Source organism: Dermacentor albipictus, chromosome 2 (assembly GCF_038994185.2).
Source record: "Dermacentor albipictus isolate Rhodes 1998 colony chromosome 2, USDA_Dalb.pri_finalv2, whole genome shotgun sequence".
In the NCBI taxonomy this organism is placed as follows: Eukaryota; Metazoa; Arthropoda; class Arachnida; order Ixodida; family Ixodidae; genus Dermacentor; species Dermacentor albipictus.
This window is the reverse complement of record NC_091822.1, coordinates 88,033,478-88,049,081: the sequence shown is the minus strand read 5'-3', so window position 1 is coordinate 88,049,081 and position 15,604 is coordinate 88,033,478. Positions and strand designations below refer to the sequence as shown.

The following is a 15,604-nucleotide window of genomic DNA, read 5'->3' as shown; positions in this document are numbered from 1 at the left end:
TGCTTGTTGTGTGTGCATTTTGTTGTGCTCAAAACGAATGGAAACATGTTTACGAGTTCCGAAGTCTGGATAATCAGCACTCGCCTATCGCCGATGTTGTTTACGTTACGCGTAGGCCTAGCGGGTCCATCGAGTTCGTAACTGGCGAGTGAACGAACTCACCTGAGAAACTCTGTCGAATGAAATGAATTTTCAGGTCCGTTTGGTGCTGCAGTGATTTAAAATATGGCACTCTTGACTTCGTGTGACCTGTGATGTGGTGAATGAACCGTGTGGAAGTTGGGTTGGTCAACCGCGGCGTGTTTCGTGTGGTGTCGGTTGACTCAAGTTTAACGGGCAAGCTCTGCGCTGTTTTCAGTGGTAAAGATAACTTCCGCCGAACTATTGGAAGTACTTACATAATCAGCCGTGCCGCCTGTTTCAGCTGACACTGCGCTCTTCTATTCGGCATGTGAATCCAGTTCAGTACAAGTTCACTGTACTCATTCACTAACTTCTTTCTAGTGCGTCCGTCTTTTGGGCTAGTTGGGCATAAATCGCTCGTGTAGCAATCAAGAACACTGACGCACTGAAGCATACGTGACAACACAGTCATGTTGAGTCATGTTATAGTTGAGCACTGCAAAAAGAAATTATCTGTTTGCAACATGTGCCCTGTGTGCAGTGCATAGCAGGACCTGCATCATGCAAGACCTATGCATGTAGCAGCGTATATCACGATTGCTTCGATGCCCGCTTCAGAATCAGCTAGTACTGAGTCAATGAAACTGTAATTGATTTTTTATCTCACTTTTTGCTTATGGAAAGTGTAGATGGTGTGAGTGCATTGTGGGGAAGGTGAAAAGGCGTCATCAGTGTTTTGTGCAGTCAGTATGCTTAAACTGCTGGAATCCCTTCAGCCTCTACTAAAATGTTTCTTACTGCGATACTATAGATTGTAGTCAGGACAAACATCTAATCAAAACCAAGTTACTAATGCATCTGCGCAGAATGTGTTTGATTAACAAGTTAACGCTTCCACAACAACAATATGCCGATGCACAGCATGTGTGCTTACGATAAATACATTCCGTAAAGGTGAACGACTGGGCCTACAATATCAAACTTTGTAGTAGCACCGTAAAAAGTGCTGCCATGCATATCAGCCACAACGAAACTGCTGCACGTCCAACCTTCTTCCTTGGAGGCACTTCTATAAAGACTGTTCGGGCCCTTCCCATTCTGGGTGTAGCATTTAGCTGTTCTCTCAACTTTTCCGCATATGTCACCAGCACTGTATGTAAGCACCGGCCCTTTCTTGGGTTTGTGTCCCGTGTCTCCCTTCCCTGATGACCTAAGGTTTTCCGAGCACTCTACACTTGTATCATTCTGTCACGACTTGAGTACTGCTCATCAGTATAGTTCCCGTACCAAACTCGCGACGCTAACAAACTTAAGCTTGTTCAGCGCCGGACAATAGGCACCCTTTACTCCCGTCTTTTCGGTTGTCACAAGCTCATGCCAGCCTTCGAGGATTGCCTCAAACCCCTCAAGTAGCACACCCTGCAATACCAACGCAACATTGCACTAGTCTATACTACAGGGTGTTTGATGTCTCTCTGGACAGCACTAATCTTTCTTCAGTTCGTCTGAACAAGTGGTCAGCACAGCCCAAGCCCTCATCACGCCTCTATGGCCCGACACCACAACTCCATGATTATATCTGGCATGCAGAGCTTTCTCTCCACCCCCCTGGCGATTTGGATTCTCCTTCCTTGGAACCAGACTTCATTGGCACTCCTGTGTGTTGTGCACCTGTCAAATGTGTGCGTGTGTGCCGTGCTGTGTTATTGAGCAAGTGTGTGTGCACATGGAGGGGAAGGAAGTCTCTTCTGCATCCTGCAAATTCCTGCTTTAGATGGCTGGTTATCAGATGCTCTAACATACAGGCATCAGCCTTCTTTTTAGTCTAGTGTGCCACGTTACCACTAAGATTATTATTATTATTATTATTATTATTATTATTATTATTATTATTATTATTATTAGAATCATCACTTTGACCAGATTGATTGTGTTGAAGCCAGCGTGACACATAATTCAAAATATTTCTGGGGCTTTGTGGGCTCTCTCTTCTAAAAGGAGTGCCAAAGATTTACGTCTTCTTCATGAAAATAGTGGTGTTGTCTCGAACACTGCTGATGCCTTTGCAGAACATTTCTGTTTGCTATATGGTGTGAAATATGCTTCAAGTAACCTTCCTTTTCAGTCTGGCGCAGTGTATGCTAACAGTCGATGAAAACCTCGTTTCCAAGTATATGAAGTGCCTTAAACTTTCCCTTTCTTGTGGTGTTGATGGTATTTCCTCCACAGAGCTTAACCCTTTGAGACACCGTCTACACAATTGGGCACAGCTGGAGCGTGCATCTATAGCAAAAGCACTGATGAAAGTAATGGTATTTAAAATGTGTTTCATACATTTGAAACACTTATTATTCGAACTGTACTGCAATTTTGAATAATGTGCAGAATGTTTTAACAAAATGAGTGGTAAGGTAGACGGCTGGGTGTTGTTACTCTGTGTCAGTATGTTGTATGTAGCGGGTTCACTTCTTTCATTGTTTTTTACAATGTCGTGCACCAGGCATAATTGTCAGGTGGCTGGATAAGTGCTTTTCAAGCTTTTCAAAACACAAAATAGTACATGTTTTCATATTTTGTGTTCCTGTAGTGAGTTTTCGCATGGAGTCGAAATATTGTAAACTTGACAAAACTCGCTAAACAATTGAAAATTCTTAACATTTGCTACAGCTGTACACTTTCTACGATTCTGAGGATGCAAGAGATGTGGTGAAAGCAACTTTTCAATCAATGGGATAAAGTGGTGTCTGAAAGGGTTAAGACGTATGGAAGCATACTTGTTCCTCATTCTCACAAGCATCTTCAATAGTTCCCTAAAGTCTAGTACCTTTTCTAGCACTCGAAAGGTAGCATGAACATTGCCCATGCAAAAATCAGGTGCTAGATGTGCAGTTACTAACTGCCGACCTATATCTATCCTCTTCAGTGCGTCAGGTGTTTGAATCTATATGGGATTCCTCGGTTTATGTTAGTTCTAAGAGCATTTTAATAAATGAACAGCATGACTTTGTGTGCCGACATTTCAGACTGTCAACAGTGTTCACCACTGCATCGACTTCCAAAAAGACATTTTTTCACTCTCAAACTGGTGCAGAAGCAATAAGTACTCTTAAATGCTTCCAACACTATGGCATTAAGTTATATGCACAAAACGCACCATGTGAAATTTTGATACACCCTACGTGATGCTCCACTTCTTAGGGTCGATGAAATGAAAGATCTTGGTGTGTACTTCGACAAAATGCTAAGCTTCTCTTCACATAGATAATTACACAAGATGCCCTTCACGCTCTTGGAATTGCATATTTCCACTCACCTGTTGCGTTTCTGAAATTCTGCTGTGTGCCTCCAACTACTAGAGTATGCTTCTGTAGGAGGGGGGTGCAATGAGCAAATCTAATTCTGACCTCATTGAACGCATCCAGAATAAATTGATATCTATCTTAAAGCATCACTTTTGCCATTCTGGCGACCACAGTTGAGCCTTCTCAAGTATACTTCAACTCGCACCTCTAGATTCAAGTCTTAATAAATCACACCTTTTGTTCCTGTATAAGGTGGTCCATGACATTATACATTCCTTAAAGCTTCTTGATCATATGCATTTGTTTGTGCCGCAATAGTATACCAGGTAGCATTCCACATTCGTTGCCTGGGCTTGTTACAAGATTGTGCTAATAAGACTCGACTCCAAAACATACTTCAGAGTTCATTTCCTGTGTTTTGTGTATCTGTAGATAATCATGTAGGATTAACTCCCTTTTACTTTTCCGCGTTTCCTTTTTTTCCTATTTGTTTCTCTATCTTCCATTTTTTTGTCTACTACATTCATGTTTTCTGTACATTTTGTCTCACATAGTGCTCGTTAAGTGCACCTGTACAAAGGCTCTCTAGCTGTTCCTGGGCACTACAATAAAAATTTGAATGATTGATTATTATCGTAGTATAAAATTGTGCTGTTTAAGTATGTACTAGTATACTATTTCAGTGCAGTAGCTTTTGTGCAATTAAAAAAAGGGCATGAATTAAGAAGAGAGAGAGAAAATGATAAATGAAAGGTAGGGAGGTTAACCAGGACTGAGCCCGTTTGGCTACCCTACACTGGGGAAAGGGAAAGAAGGACGGAAAGATTAAAAGAAAAGAAAGTCCACTGGGGATATCAGTCGGTCACTCAGTTTCGATCACAGACGCTGACTCAATCCGATATCTTGCAAATATCGCAGCAGCGCTTCTGTGGCCTTTTGTAGCTGCGACATGCGAGGGCATGGTCCCAAGATCTAGTTCAAGGTGAACGGCTTTCCATCTAGCTGACTGAGAGCTGTGCAGAGGTCTTGCCTTTCATCTTCAAAAGATGGGCAGTAGCACAGTAGGTGTTCTATGGTTTCCTCGACACCGCAGGCATTGCACTCGGCGCTATCCGCCATTCCAATCAAAAATGCATATGCATTAGTGAATGCGACGCCCAAGCGTAAGCGGCACAGCACTGTTTCCTCATTTTGCGGAAGAGGAAACAGTGCTGTGCGGTAACATGTTACGGTAACATGTAACATGTTACGGTAACAGCCGCAGTTGCATAGAGGGATCGGGGGAATGCAATCGATGTTGAGTGAATTCAGGTGTGTGCCACTTTTCCAATGTCAAAAGAGTGCGCTAGCTTGCCTAAGTGTTGGGCTGCGTTGGTCCACGATAAAGGTATAGAAATAAGGGTTGCTCCTTCGTGGGCTTTCCTAGCAGCTTCGTCAGCGAGGTCGTTGCCGGAGATACCGCAATGACCAGGCAGCCACTGAAACATGACGTCGTGTCCTTTCATGATCATGTGATGGTGCATTTCTCGTATCTTCGACACGAGTTGTTCACATGACCCGCGACGAAGAGATGACAGAAGACATTGTAAGGCCGCCTTTGAATCGCAGAATATTGCCCACCGATTAGCCGGTTGGTTATTAATATAATCAACCGCACCTCGGAGGGCAACAAGCTCCGAACCGGTCGATGTTGTCAAGTAAGAAATCTTGTATTGGATGCTTAGTGATCGTGATGGTATAACCACTGCGCTGGTGGAGCTGGTCTGAGTAGAAGAACCATCCGTATATATGTGGACTCGATCAAAGTAGAAAGTGTGCAAACAATCCAGAGCTGCTTGCTTCAAGGCCAAGGTAGGCAGGACGGTCTTCTTTCTTATCCCTGGAACCATAAGACGCATTTGAGGTTGTTTTAAACACCACAAAGCTGAGGTTGAACATGCTGAGGGTGTGAAGCCCGATGGTAAGGAGGCACGATGGATGCTGACCTTATTGGAGAAGGACGCCTGTGGTCGTCGTTCTGCCATGAATTAAGAAAGTGCAATAATATGCTATGTGCCTGATCATATGCATTGTGCTATTAATTTCTTCTGAGTTTTAATAATGGCTGGCTACTGTATGTAGTGTTGTGCAATAAAATAATATGCCACAGCAATTATTGCGTGCCTTGCAGAACAAATTGAATATATATTTCTCAGTCAAAACATCATGGCAGGCTGAAAACAATAAACTGCAATTTTTCTTTTTGTGGTGACGAAGTGTGTAAATTGTGAAAATAACCTGTTTATATATTTCTGTTACTATGCAAATGAGCTGCTCCCATACATTCGAATAAGTGCTTCAATAGTATGACTTGGCAAAGGGCAACGAAAGACTCCTATCAAAACCCTCTAATTCTCAAGCTTGTATTATCTGACGGTATGTCATTTCATTAATGTAAAGAAAGGCAAACTTGATATGTGGAAACCAGTTACAATATAACATGGCCCTTGCACTGTGAAAATGTTTTGTAGCAATACACTCAACGTGAAGGCCTCCGGATGCGGTGTTGATGCATCAAAACAACCTAGAATAATGGAGGTGCTCCATGGGCTAGATTTGGCAGAATCAAGAATTGGGGGGAGACAAGATACGAATTACATACATTTTAGCTATTCTAGTTTTTTTTTTGTGAGTGCTACAGGTGTTTCAATTTCGCTTTGCTGATTTTCTCAGAACCCACTTTTTCACGTTTCTCTCGTGCACCAACAAGCATAATTATATTGACACGGATGCTTTATCTGTATCCGGTTACCGTATTTCACCGGCTAAAAAATGTTAAACGTTATCGCTCGGTGCAGGACGCGCCTGAACGTATCGCAAGTTTCGCGAATGCTATCGATGGTTCTGTCTGTTGTCGACGAACATTGCTAATCTGATTGCATACGCGACACGAATTGTGTTGTAGTTTCTGGAAGGCGCGCGGGCACCAGCGAATAGGCTGTAACTTTCGACGACTGCCGTATGCAAACCGACGCGCTTGACCCGCAGATGAGATTTTCTACGATTGCCGACATTGCTCGCCGCTAACGTTGCGATTGAGCCGGCACTATTTATTTACCGTCACTACTACGTGGCAATATTTCCAACACAGATTTTTTTCAGTTATACATTGCACGCCTAATTCTAACATAGTTGGCTGTGCAATAAGCTACCAAAAAATGAAATGGTACAACAGTCGTGCAGGTGTTTGCAAAGCCATCTTGCAGACAGACGACGCGCGTGCGCTGATGTCCATATTTTGTACACTATTGTTACTTCAAAAATAAAAACAAACTTGCGGCAGGTGTATATTCATTATTCAAACGTGTTTTTTATGTCTAAAAGCACACACAGATCACTAACTTATTGTTTCAAGCTTAGTTTACAGCAGGCTGTTTTAGGCCGAACTTTGACAGATGAAGTCGGGATAGTCCAGCAACAGTGCGCCGCAGCCGAGGAGCGAGCTTCGGCGCGCGTCTCCAGTGGTTGCGCGCCCTTTCCCTCCAGCCGAAGCGAAGCGACGCGTTCGCTTGCCAGCGCGCGCCGAAGCTTTCGGCGCGTGCCAGTGGTTGGGGCATAACAGTTTCCAGTGTAGCTAGGGCGCTGTTGCTTCCTGCGCCGTGTCGCGTCAACACGTCACCCTCCGCTTATTGTTGAAGGCGGTCCGAGGAGCTGTGACGCAACGCGAGGCCTTGCCATCGCTTTCAATTTTTCTACGCCTGGGCGAAACTGCCCACTTTTTCTCATGGTCCTCGCTTCCTACATGCAGGAGTACCAACCGTTCCTGAACACGCTCAACGACACGGACTGCGACTACGAGCGGCGTAGCTTCGAGGGCAAAGTGGTGCTGTTGGAGCGCTGCGACAACACCTCCAACGACGAGCTGATCCAGCAAGCGAAGAGCGCCAAGGCCAAGGGCGTCCTCGTTTCCGTCAACGCCAGCCGCGTGGTACGCAAAGCGAATTGAGTCCGCCGGTCTGTGGGCTGGGACTTTCGGGAGCTATTAAGGTCGGTGTAAGGTCGCTCTGATTGTTCGGGTTCTTAAGTCTCACGAATCGGCCTCGTGCTTTGTGTATAGAGAGGGGGTTCACTTCCCCCCATGTCAGCGGGGCGACAGTTGCTGTGTTATGTGGGGTCACAGGCAACGCGCGGGGTTGGGTGACGCGTCGCGGCAGGTGCCAGGCGGGCGTGTGCCGATTCCTGGAAGTCAGTATTGTGCGCACGATGTTGGCAGTCTGCCGACGGGTCACACAGACCAGCCTTGAAACGAACCGCTGTATTGTGGGTCTGGCGCCCGAGTCCCTGACTAATTGGAGGCGCCGCCGAGGTTAAGAAGGACTTAGCAACTCTGACCCCGTGCTGCATGCAGTGAGCATGGACCTAATCCTCTACGCGTCCGCAACGTAATCGCCAGCCTTGTTGTTGGGTGCGACTGCCTGTGTGGTGTCGAAGGCCAGCTTACCGTGCACGCTGTAGGAATGCGGTGCACACGTAAAGAGTGCATTCGCACGACGGCGTCTTGGAAACACGCACTCGAAGAACTTTGTCTTGTAGACAATAAGTGTGAAGGACAAGGAGGGCCGTCCGTCTCCAACACGGCCAAACTTTGAGTACAGCGGCACTTCGTGGTATCGATGCCCCTGCTTCCGAGACATTTGCGGCCTAGACGCCGTTGGGATTTGAAACGGTCTAGCGATAACTTGTGCGGGCCTGGCGTGTTTTGCTGAGCCCGCCACTAACTACGGAGAAATGAGAGGGCAACGGAGTTTTGGAGAAGAAGGAAAAGAGCTTTGTTTTCCAATATGTTTATTTTTGAGAGTAAGCCCATCCCTGTGGGTTGTGGCTTAACAAACGGTTGACTCTGATTGGCAACTGAACCTGTGGGACGGGCCAACGGCCCTACCGCCTTTTTTTCTTTGTATATTTGGGCTATAAAAATCGGGAGGACATGTTGTCCCTCAGACTTGGCTGAAATCAGGATTGCTGGTAGATCAGTGAGCCTCCGTACTATGTACGTTAAAACGTGTCTGGGCTCTAACAGTCATTGAGACAGTAGAAGAGTGAGACTTTGTTTCTCAATTGTTCAAGTTTGTAATGTGTTTGTTTTACCTGCCATGTATATAGAAAAGTTTACGTATAAATATTTCTTGTACATCTGATCTCATCGTTTCCTGCCTGCGTTTGATCAACATCTGCCGATCATCGTCCGAGAAGCTTCAAGTTCCAACGGTGAAGCGAGGACGGAGAACGAACGAAACTTTACTGTCGGCATAAGTCCTATATGCAAGGGTCATGAAAAAAAGCCGCACTGTCTCCAATAGAAACCCAAAATCATTTTTAATTCCGGACAAAGAGCTCTAATTTCTCCTGAAACTAATCTCTAATGAAGTCAGATACACTTCTCCAACCTTTCTCTCTTTGTTGGGAGCAACTTTGGAAGTCCTCAACCTTAATGCTGCCGAATGACCCGTGCAAACTTGTCTTCTGCTCGCTCGGAATGGTAAATTTATTTCTCTCACAGAATTTTCATTTCTAAAGTAAGAAATTAACTCACAGGGAGCTGGGTCTGATGAACACGGTACGTGGGGAACGCTAGCCGATCCCTGAGGGAGTGAATGCCACGTCGTTACTTAAGAAGTGCACACTACATCTTTGTGCTTTCTTCAGTCTAACCGGTTTGAATAAAATTCCTTGTATTAAGCGAGAAAACTGAATTGTGGAAAGTGCAGGAACCTGAATTTTATTTTATGTCCGTTATATTTGTTAAAACATTGCTGATAATTAATCAGCTTCAAAAAAATTGAAGCATGTTTCGCAACCGTTAGAGAAATTCAAACGGACAGTTGTGAGATACGAGTTTACAGCTTACGTTGAAATCTTGCACTATTTACGGGAGTTTTGTCAATGTCCTGCTTACAAAGTTTTGGTATATTTCGGAGCGCTGTATAATAAATCAGTTCCGTCCGCATCGTATATCTCAGAATGTGCGGTTTATTGAATTGTGAAATACATTCTTTATTGCTGGATTAGAGCTTTGTAAACTTCGCTCTTCAGTTTTCTTAAACTTTATTTTGTCGAACCTTTCTTGCCACAGAAAATGTGCCTGCGCCTGGTAGACCTTGCATTTTTTCTTTTAAGCCCCACAAACGTCGTCGGATTTGGCGCAGCGCAAAGTGAACAGGAAGGTTCCTCCGTTCCCATGTACCTAAGTAAAATCTCTTGAGTTAAAGTTTCCTTTCGATTTGTTTCATTCATACAATCAAGGTTGTCTTTCTGCAAGTGATCCTCACCAATGGCGTAGAAAAACGCTGTCGATTGACATAATGCAGCATGCGACATCACCTCGTTACAGCAGCAGCAGTCGATGCACTGCGACACCAATGTGTTGCTTTAATGCCGCTACAACGGGCAAGATCAGTGATAATGAAACCGGCCTGTTCATTATTCAGCGACATTATTGCGGTCACAGCGAAAAGTGAGGTCCAACTTAACCTGTTTCGTGCTACCTTTCTTCACTAACTCAGCCGTCCGAGCGTCTCGAACGCTTTTTCCACAGTTTTACTTCCTAATTTTGAGAAAGTGAAACCTCAAGGGCTCTAAGTGTGGGAGCTGCATTCCCAATTAACGCTCAAACTGTCCTTGTGCCGAGAATTCTGTGAGCTTCGTTTTATTGGTCTGTTGTTGCGCTGCAACCAGCTATGAACTGAATCAACCTTTATTAAGCTGCCACTACGATTCCGGGAAATGGGAAGAGCACCGCCTGGTAATTTCATCAATCTCCTCTCACAGGCTGAAGAATCGAAGACGGCTATCAAAAAGCTCGACATCATCGTCGGTTTTGTCGGCAACGAAACTGCACATAGGATTGCGGTAAGTCACTCGGCGGTAGACGAGGATAATCAAACTTCTCCCATTATATCCATTCAATGAACTACATAGGTATACTGCCACTAAATACAAATAAATAGTAGTGATTCATCATACCTATCTTTAAGGTGCCAAAAAACAATAAAGCACACATAAAACACAACAGGGGAACGGAGAATGTGTGTATCAGCGCGAGCTCTTGGTTCAGTTGGTGCATGAGAAACTTGAAAAAGGAAATACCAGAGAAACACAGTGGACGCGCACACAAGGAAAAGGCGTTAGGCACAGACAATGTGTGCTGTGTGTTGTTTCTTGGCGCCTTAAACTTGGTATAATGAATCAATACCAACGTGCCCAGCAAGAAGTTCTCTCAAGGTTGGTAGTGAGAATGCAATGGCTAAAATGAAAGGCAAGTGGTTGTTTGTGGCACAATCATCACAAGCCTACAGCTGTATATTCGTTCAATTTTCTTTCGTGCGTTTCGTCGTCTTGCGTCGCTCAATTTGAACTAATTGTCAGTGATAAATTAATTTACTACAAGCCATTTGAAAGTAGCATTAAAGACATCAAGAACGTAAACTATTATAATGTATATGAGCGCCATAAACACACAGGGCATAGGAAAAGAAGCACATTACACGCGCGTGGTGTGTGTTTCTTCCCCTACGTCCTGTGCATATATAGCGCTCTAAGTTTTTATAATAATGCATTACCAACTAGCCGACTTATCCATGCTTAAGACAGGAAACAACACATATTGTGTACCATCTTTTTATTTGATCACAAGACTGTATTGATTGTGAAGACCTGTGAATAAGAACCGGAGCTCTGAGTGTGCTTCTCATTAGTTGATACATGGAGACAGAATCTTGCAATGAATTTTTACAACTCATCATGTCACAGCATTTGTTTTTTTCATCTTTTGTGCTTTATTACTGAAATCCCGATGAAGAAGGATCCCACAACCTTTAAATATTTCCTTATATATACAGAGGGACTTCTGCAATGGTGTACACATCGAATTAACACAAATAGTACTCGCCAATAACTTGTACCTTTCTGTGCACGCTGCTACTTTCACTATAAAACCAATTATCATACACTTAACGCACGTGTATGATAATGTATTATACCTCCCGTCTACGACTCGGAAATGTAACTCCTTTCTTAATCTGTGCTCTAGATGCAATGATAATGTTTCGAATACTGGCCCCTTCAAACAAACAGCTTTGCACTTCTGTGTGTCCTGCTCATTAGACGGGCAATTTGCAAGCAGTTAAAAACAAAAAAAAAACGTGGGGAGGACGCTTAACCTTCGCCTTTACGAGCGGAAAGCGATAGCATTCAAAGATCCCTGACTGCTTCTCACGCTTCCCAGCAACTGCAGCTTATGTACGTAGTGTTCACCGGGAAACACTGGCGGCGAACGCTCTGCACGAAGGCGAGCTTCCTGGTAGATACACGGCCTCTTGCGGGGACCGCGATGCAGCAGAGGCGAGCGCCCTCTGGAGGTGTTGCAAGGAACCGGGCGCACCGCTCCGTCGCGCTACGAGATTTGCGCGAGCCGGCGCGCGCAAATCTCGGACGTTGCGGCCGGTCTATGTATGGTGGAAATGCTGGAAAATTTTTTTTAGTTTCCGCGTAAAACAATTATGTTTTCTCGTAAACACAAATTACATTCCCGCGCTACCTGTCTTTATATTCTGTATAGAGTGTACTTAGAGATTTTTCTGATGCATGTTACTTTGAAGAATTGAATTAGTTCAATACTGCCGCTGCGCCTATCGAATGGCCTGGCTGATTGGGGTTCAGAAGGATTTTTCGGCAAGTGACATCCGGCGCCGACATCAAATTTTTTTGTGACATGGGGCACTTAAATCTGTACATCGTCGCTTGCACCTCCTGGAAAGTATTCCTTGTAGAATATGTGTGCAGCTTTCTATGTACAGAACTGCGAATTGGAATTCCGAGCGCGTTTCATTGGATGAGAAGCGTGGTGCGGCAGCACGCAGTAAAATTTTCTAAGGGGGACGGTTGGGGTTATTAAACACGGTTCCTCATCATCATGAGTGGCAGCCTATTCTATGTCCATTGCAGGACGAAGGCCTCTCCCTGCGATCTCCAATTATCCCTGTCTTGTGTCAACCGATTCCGACAAGCGTCCGCGAACTTCCTAATTTCATCACTCCACCTAGCCTTCTGCCGTCCTCGACTGCGTTTCCCTTCTCTTTGTATTGTGAGAACGTGATCGGGGGACAGCAGTGATCTTGGGGAAAAAAAGTTAGCTAACCAAAGAACCATGTTCTTAGTAACTTATACATTTTGAGAATCAGTTGTGAGCGAGGCATTGAAGTATGGGGCATGTCACTATTGGGCATAGACGGTTGATGATCGCACATGCACGCAAACTGGAAAAAGTTAGCCTCCTCGTGTATTCTTCTTCGTGCGCAGCGCTATGACGACCATCACAACGAGAGCCTAGTGGTGAAACTCTTCTGGATGCCAACATCGTTCGACTGGAGCTTCCTCGTTATCTGGATGATCGCCATGGGCACAGTCGTCGGAGGCGCCTACTGGTCCGGTGTGGCGCAACTCTCCCAGTGAGTATGCCTACCGCCTTTGCTGACGCCGTTAGTCTACTCGCGGCGAATTCCTAAGAAATATTTTTTTTATGTTGCGATAGTTCCGCGACGTTGTCGCTACTCGTTCTTCCACGTGTGCGCACGGCCTTCCTTGTTTAGAAGTCTCTGCGCAGGCATTTGATCCCTTCTCAGCCCCTCTTTTAATCCAATTCCATGTTCCTTGCCATTGGTCCTGAAATTCTTACTTGTTTCGTTTACTTCAGTTCTTCGTGAGCTTACTTAATATCGTAACCCCTTTTACACAATGTCCCAGCTAGGGGATCGGAAGGTATGGTAAATAAACGAGTAAAATCAATTATATATGTGTGTTATTGGGCTTGATACGCTGACCCTACTGCCTGCTCGTTACAAGGTCAGAGCGCCGCAGTAAACAAGCATGCGACAAACCCATCCCAGCCGACTAGCAAAAAGAGTGCAATGACGTATCTGAAAGTTTTTCCACCATTCCGTCTCCCTTTTGGGACTGGTCTTCCAAGATTTCCGCACTCACTAGCTTTTCTTTTTATCTCTGAAGACACTGGCCTTCAATATTCTTTTTCTTCTTCGTATTGTTGGCTTACATAACCAGCAACACCAGGATTCGGAAATGATGCGACAGAAGCGTGCACACCGAAGGTCAAGAAGCGGATTCGAAACGACTGAAGCGAGAACTAAGCGGTTCCATAGACAGTATCCGAAACCACTGAATTGTCTTAATTGATGCCAAGGAATTTCTGGCCGGTATATCACAAGGTGACAAGGCTGTCGGTTTGTTCGTACTTTTCCATGGCTGTCACCGAATGCCGCCAGTAAGTAATTTCATCCTGTCCACAAGAAAACTTTCGTAGGTAGTATGCATTCAAGCCACAGTAACTCGGAGAACAAACAGCGGTCATAATCTAAATGCGCCAGGTATATTAGAAATACGGCCTGGGTATATCTGTTCACTGTGATTCGAATTAATTAGATGATCATTGAAAAGTGTGAGCGTTTTTAACACTCTGTCGCATGGCTTACCGCAGGTACCAGCCCAAGGTCACCAAGCCCAAGAAGAAATCTCGGCGCGCCGCCAAAAGCCACCGCCAAGCTTCCGAAGCAAACGCGGACATGTGCGCCTTTTTATTTATATTTTTTGTTTATTTCTCCTTTGAGGACGTAAAGCTACGGCCAAAGAAAAAAACTACAGACATGAACTAGGACACATTTTACATTCTTAAGTTGTCTCCAGTGCAGTTAGATTCAATTCTTCGTTCGAACGCAAGTGAACTGACCCTGCTCCTAGAAGTGTTCACGTTCACTAATGATCATGACTATGCTAAATATTCCACGACTTAGAAATGTATCAAATTTAACCCTCAGTTGTACTACTTTCCGTATGCTAAATCCCCTTAACCTGCGTACGAGAACTTTGTAAATGATGCACTTCGGTCTAACCTCAACTTGACGTTACAAACGCTGCATATCGGTTGCCTATAGACGTAAATGCTCCGCATAATAAAGCTCCCACTTGTGTATCGCTGTCTCGTTCGCGTTGGCAGGGACAAAGTACAGAACGCGAGGACTAACTGCGCTCTAGCTCATGGAAGTGTACCTCCTCTTATATTTGATGTATTCCTATGTTGCGGTTTTCATAGGGATAACATCACTAAGCATAAAATGCACCGCAGTCAAATATCCCAAGCAATGTACATTTTTCGCCTAACGCGCCTAAAAGTAGGAAATGAAAAATCTAGAGAGAGGCCAGGAGTAGATAGAGCAGCTGATAAAACGGAAGGAGGTACAGAGCTCAGTAAAGCCATTTGTCGTAGCGTTGAAATAAATGCAAGCACGAAGAAAACAAACTACAAGTGTGCGTGGTAGCGGCCATTTTAAGACCATCACGTTTGATCGTCATAATGTCACAAGTAGCATGTAATGTTTACGTGCATGTATGTACAATGCACGTCTTCTCATCTGCATGAAACGTGCCAGTTTGCCGAATGTCAATTGGAGCAAGAGCCTCTGTGAGGCCACTTGGCCTTTTGCTCTTGCTTCTCTTTCTTGTAAAAGAAAGAAATAAACTGAAATAAATTAAATTGAAAAGTATAAATTGCTATAAACAGGTATCCAGAGATGTAGTATGAAAGACCACCGGAGAATTGAAAGGTGGAACTCATAGTAAAGGCGCTGGTCACGACGGTCCACTGGGCCTGAGAAGGATAGCGGATGAAGGAATCAGCCCAATATTGAAGATTAGGAGTTCATAAAGACTTTCTTTGGGCAAGTTTCTAGATGTTTAAACGGGCTGCCCTTTTATTATAGTCATAGACTAACGAGATGAACAGGCAACGCTAGTGAAAAATTATGTATTATGCAGGCACTTTATGAGCTGAACACGTTTCAATGCAACCATCATGGCTGAAATATTCAGTTCAAGCACTCCGTACGTAAACACACCGAAATGAGCGTCCGAAGAAAGCTTCTCATTTCATAGTCATGCAAGAAGATATAGTACGCGTGGCACCTCTTGTACAATATCCTCCACTATTGTGCGAAACATGAGGATTTTGAAGTACTACTTTTTCTTGCGCATCTATGAAACGAGGTGCGTCCTTCAGACATTCACCAGCCCACGTTTTTCTCTTGTCTGCCATATGTTTCCATAACATTCTAATTGCAATGGAAAGTGCATTT

At 44.4% G+C, this 15,604-nt stretch overlaps 1 protein-coding gene across 1 annotated transcript in view; it reads left to right on the top strand.

Moving 5' to 3' along the window:
* LOC135901004 (signal peptide peptidase-like 2A) overlaps positions 1-15,604 on the top strand; it is a 50,182-nt gene that overhangs the window by 7,534 nt on the left and 27,044 nt on the right. Inside the window, exons 3-6 of the mRNA XM_065430632.1 lie at positions 7,213-7,392; positions 10,233-10,313; positions 12,762-12,910; positions 13,954-14,040. Coding sequence (XP_065286704.1) covers positions 7,213-7,392; positions 10,233-10,313; positions 12,762-12,910; positions 13,954-14,040 — 497 coding nt within the window. The remainder of the gene's footprint in view (positions 1-7,212; positions 7,393-10,232; positions 10,314-12,761; positions 12,911-13,953; positions 14,041-15,604) is intronic.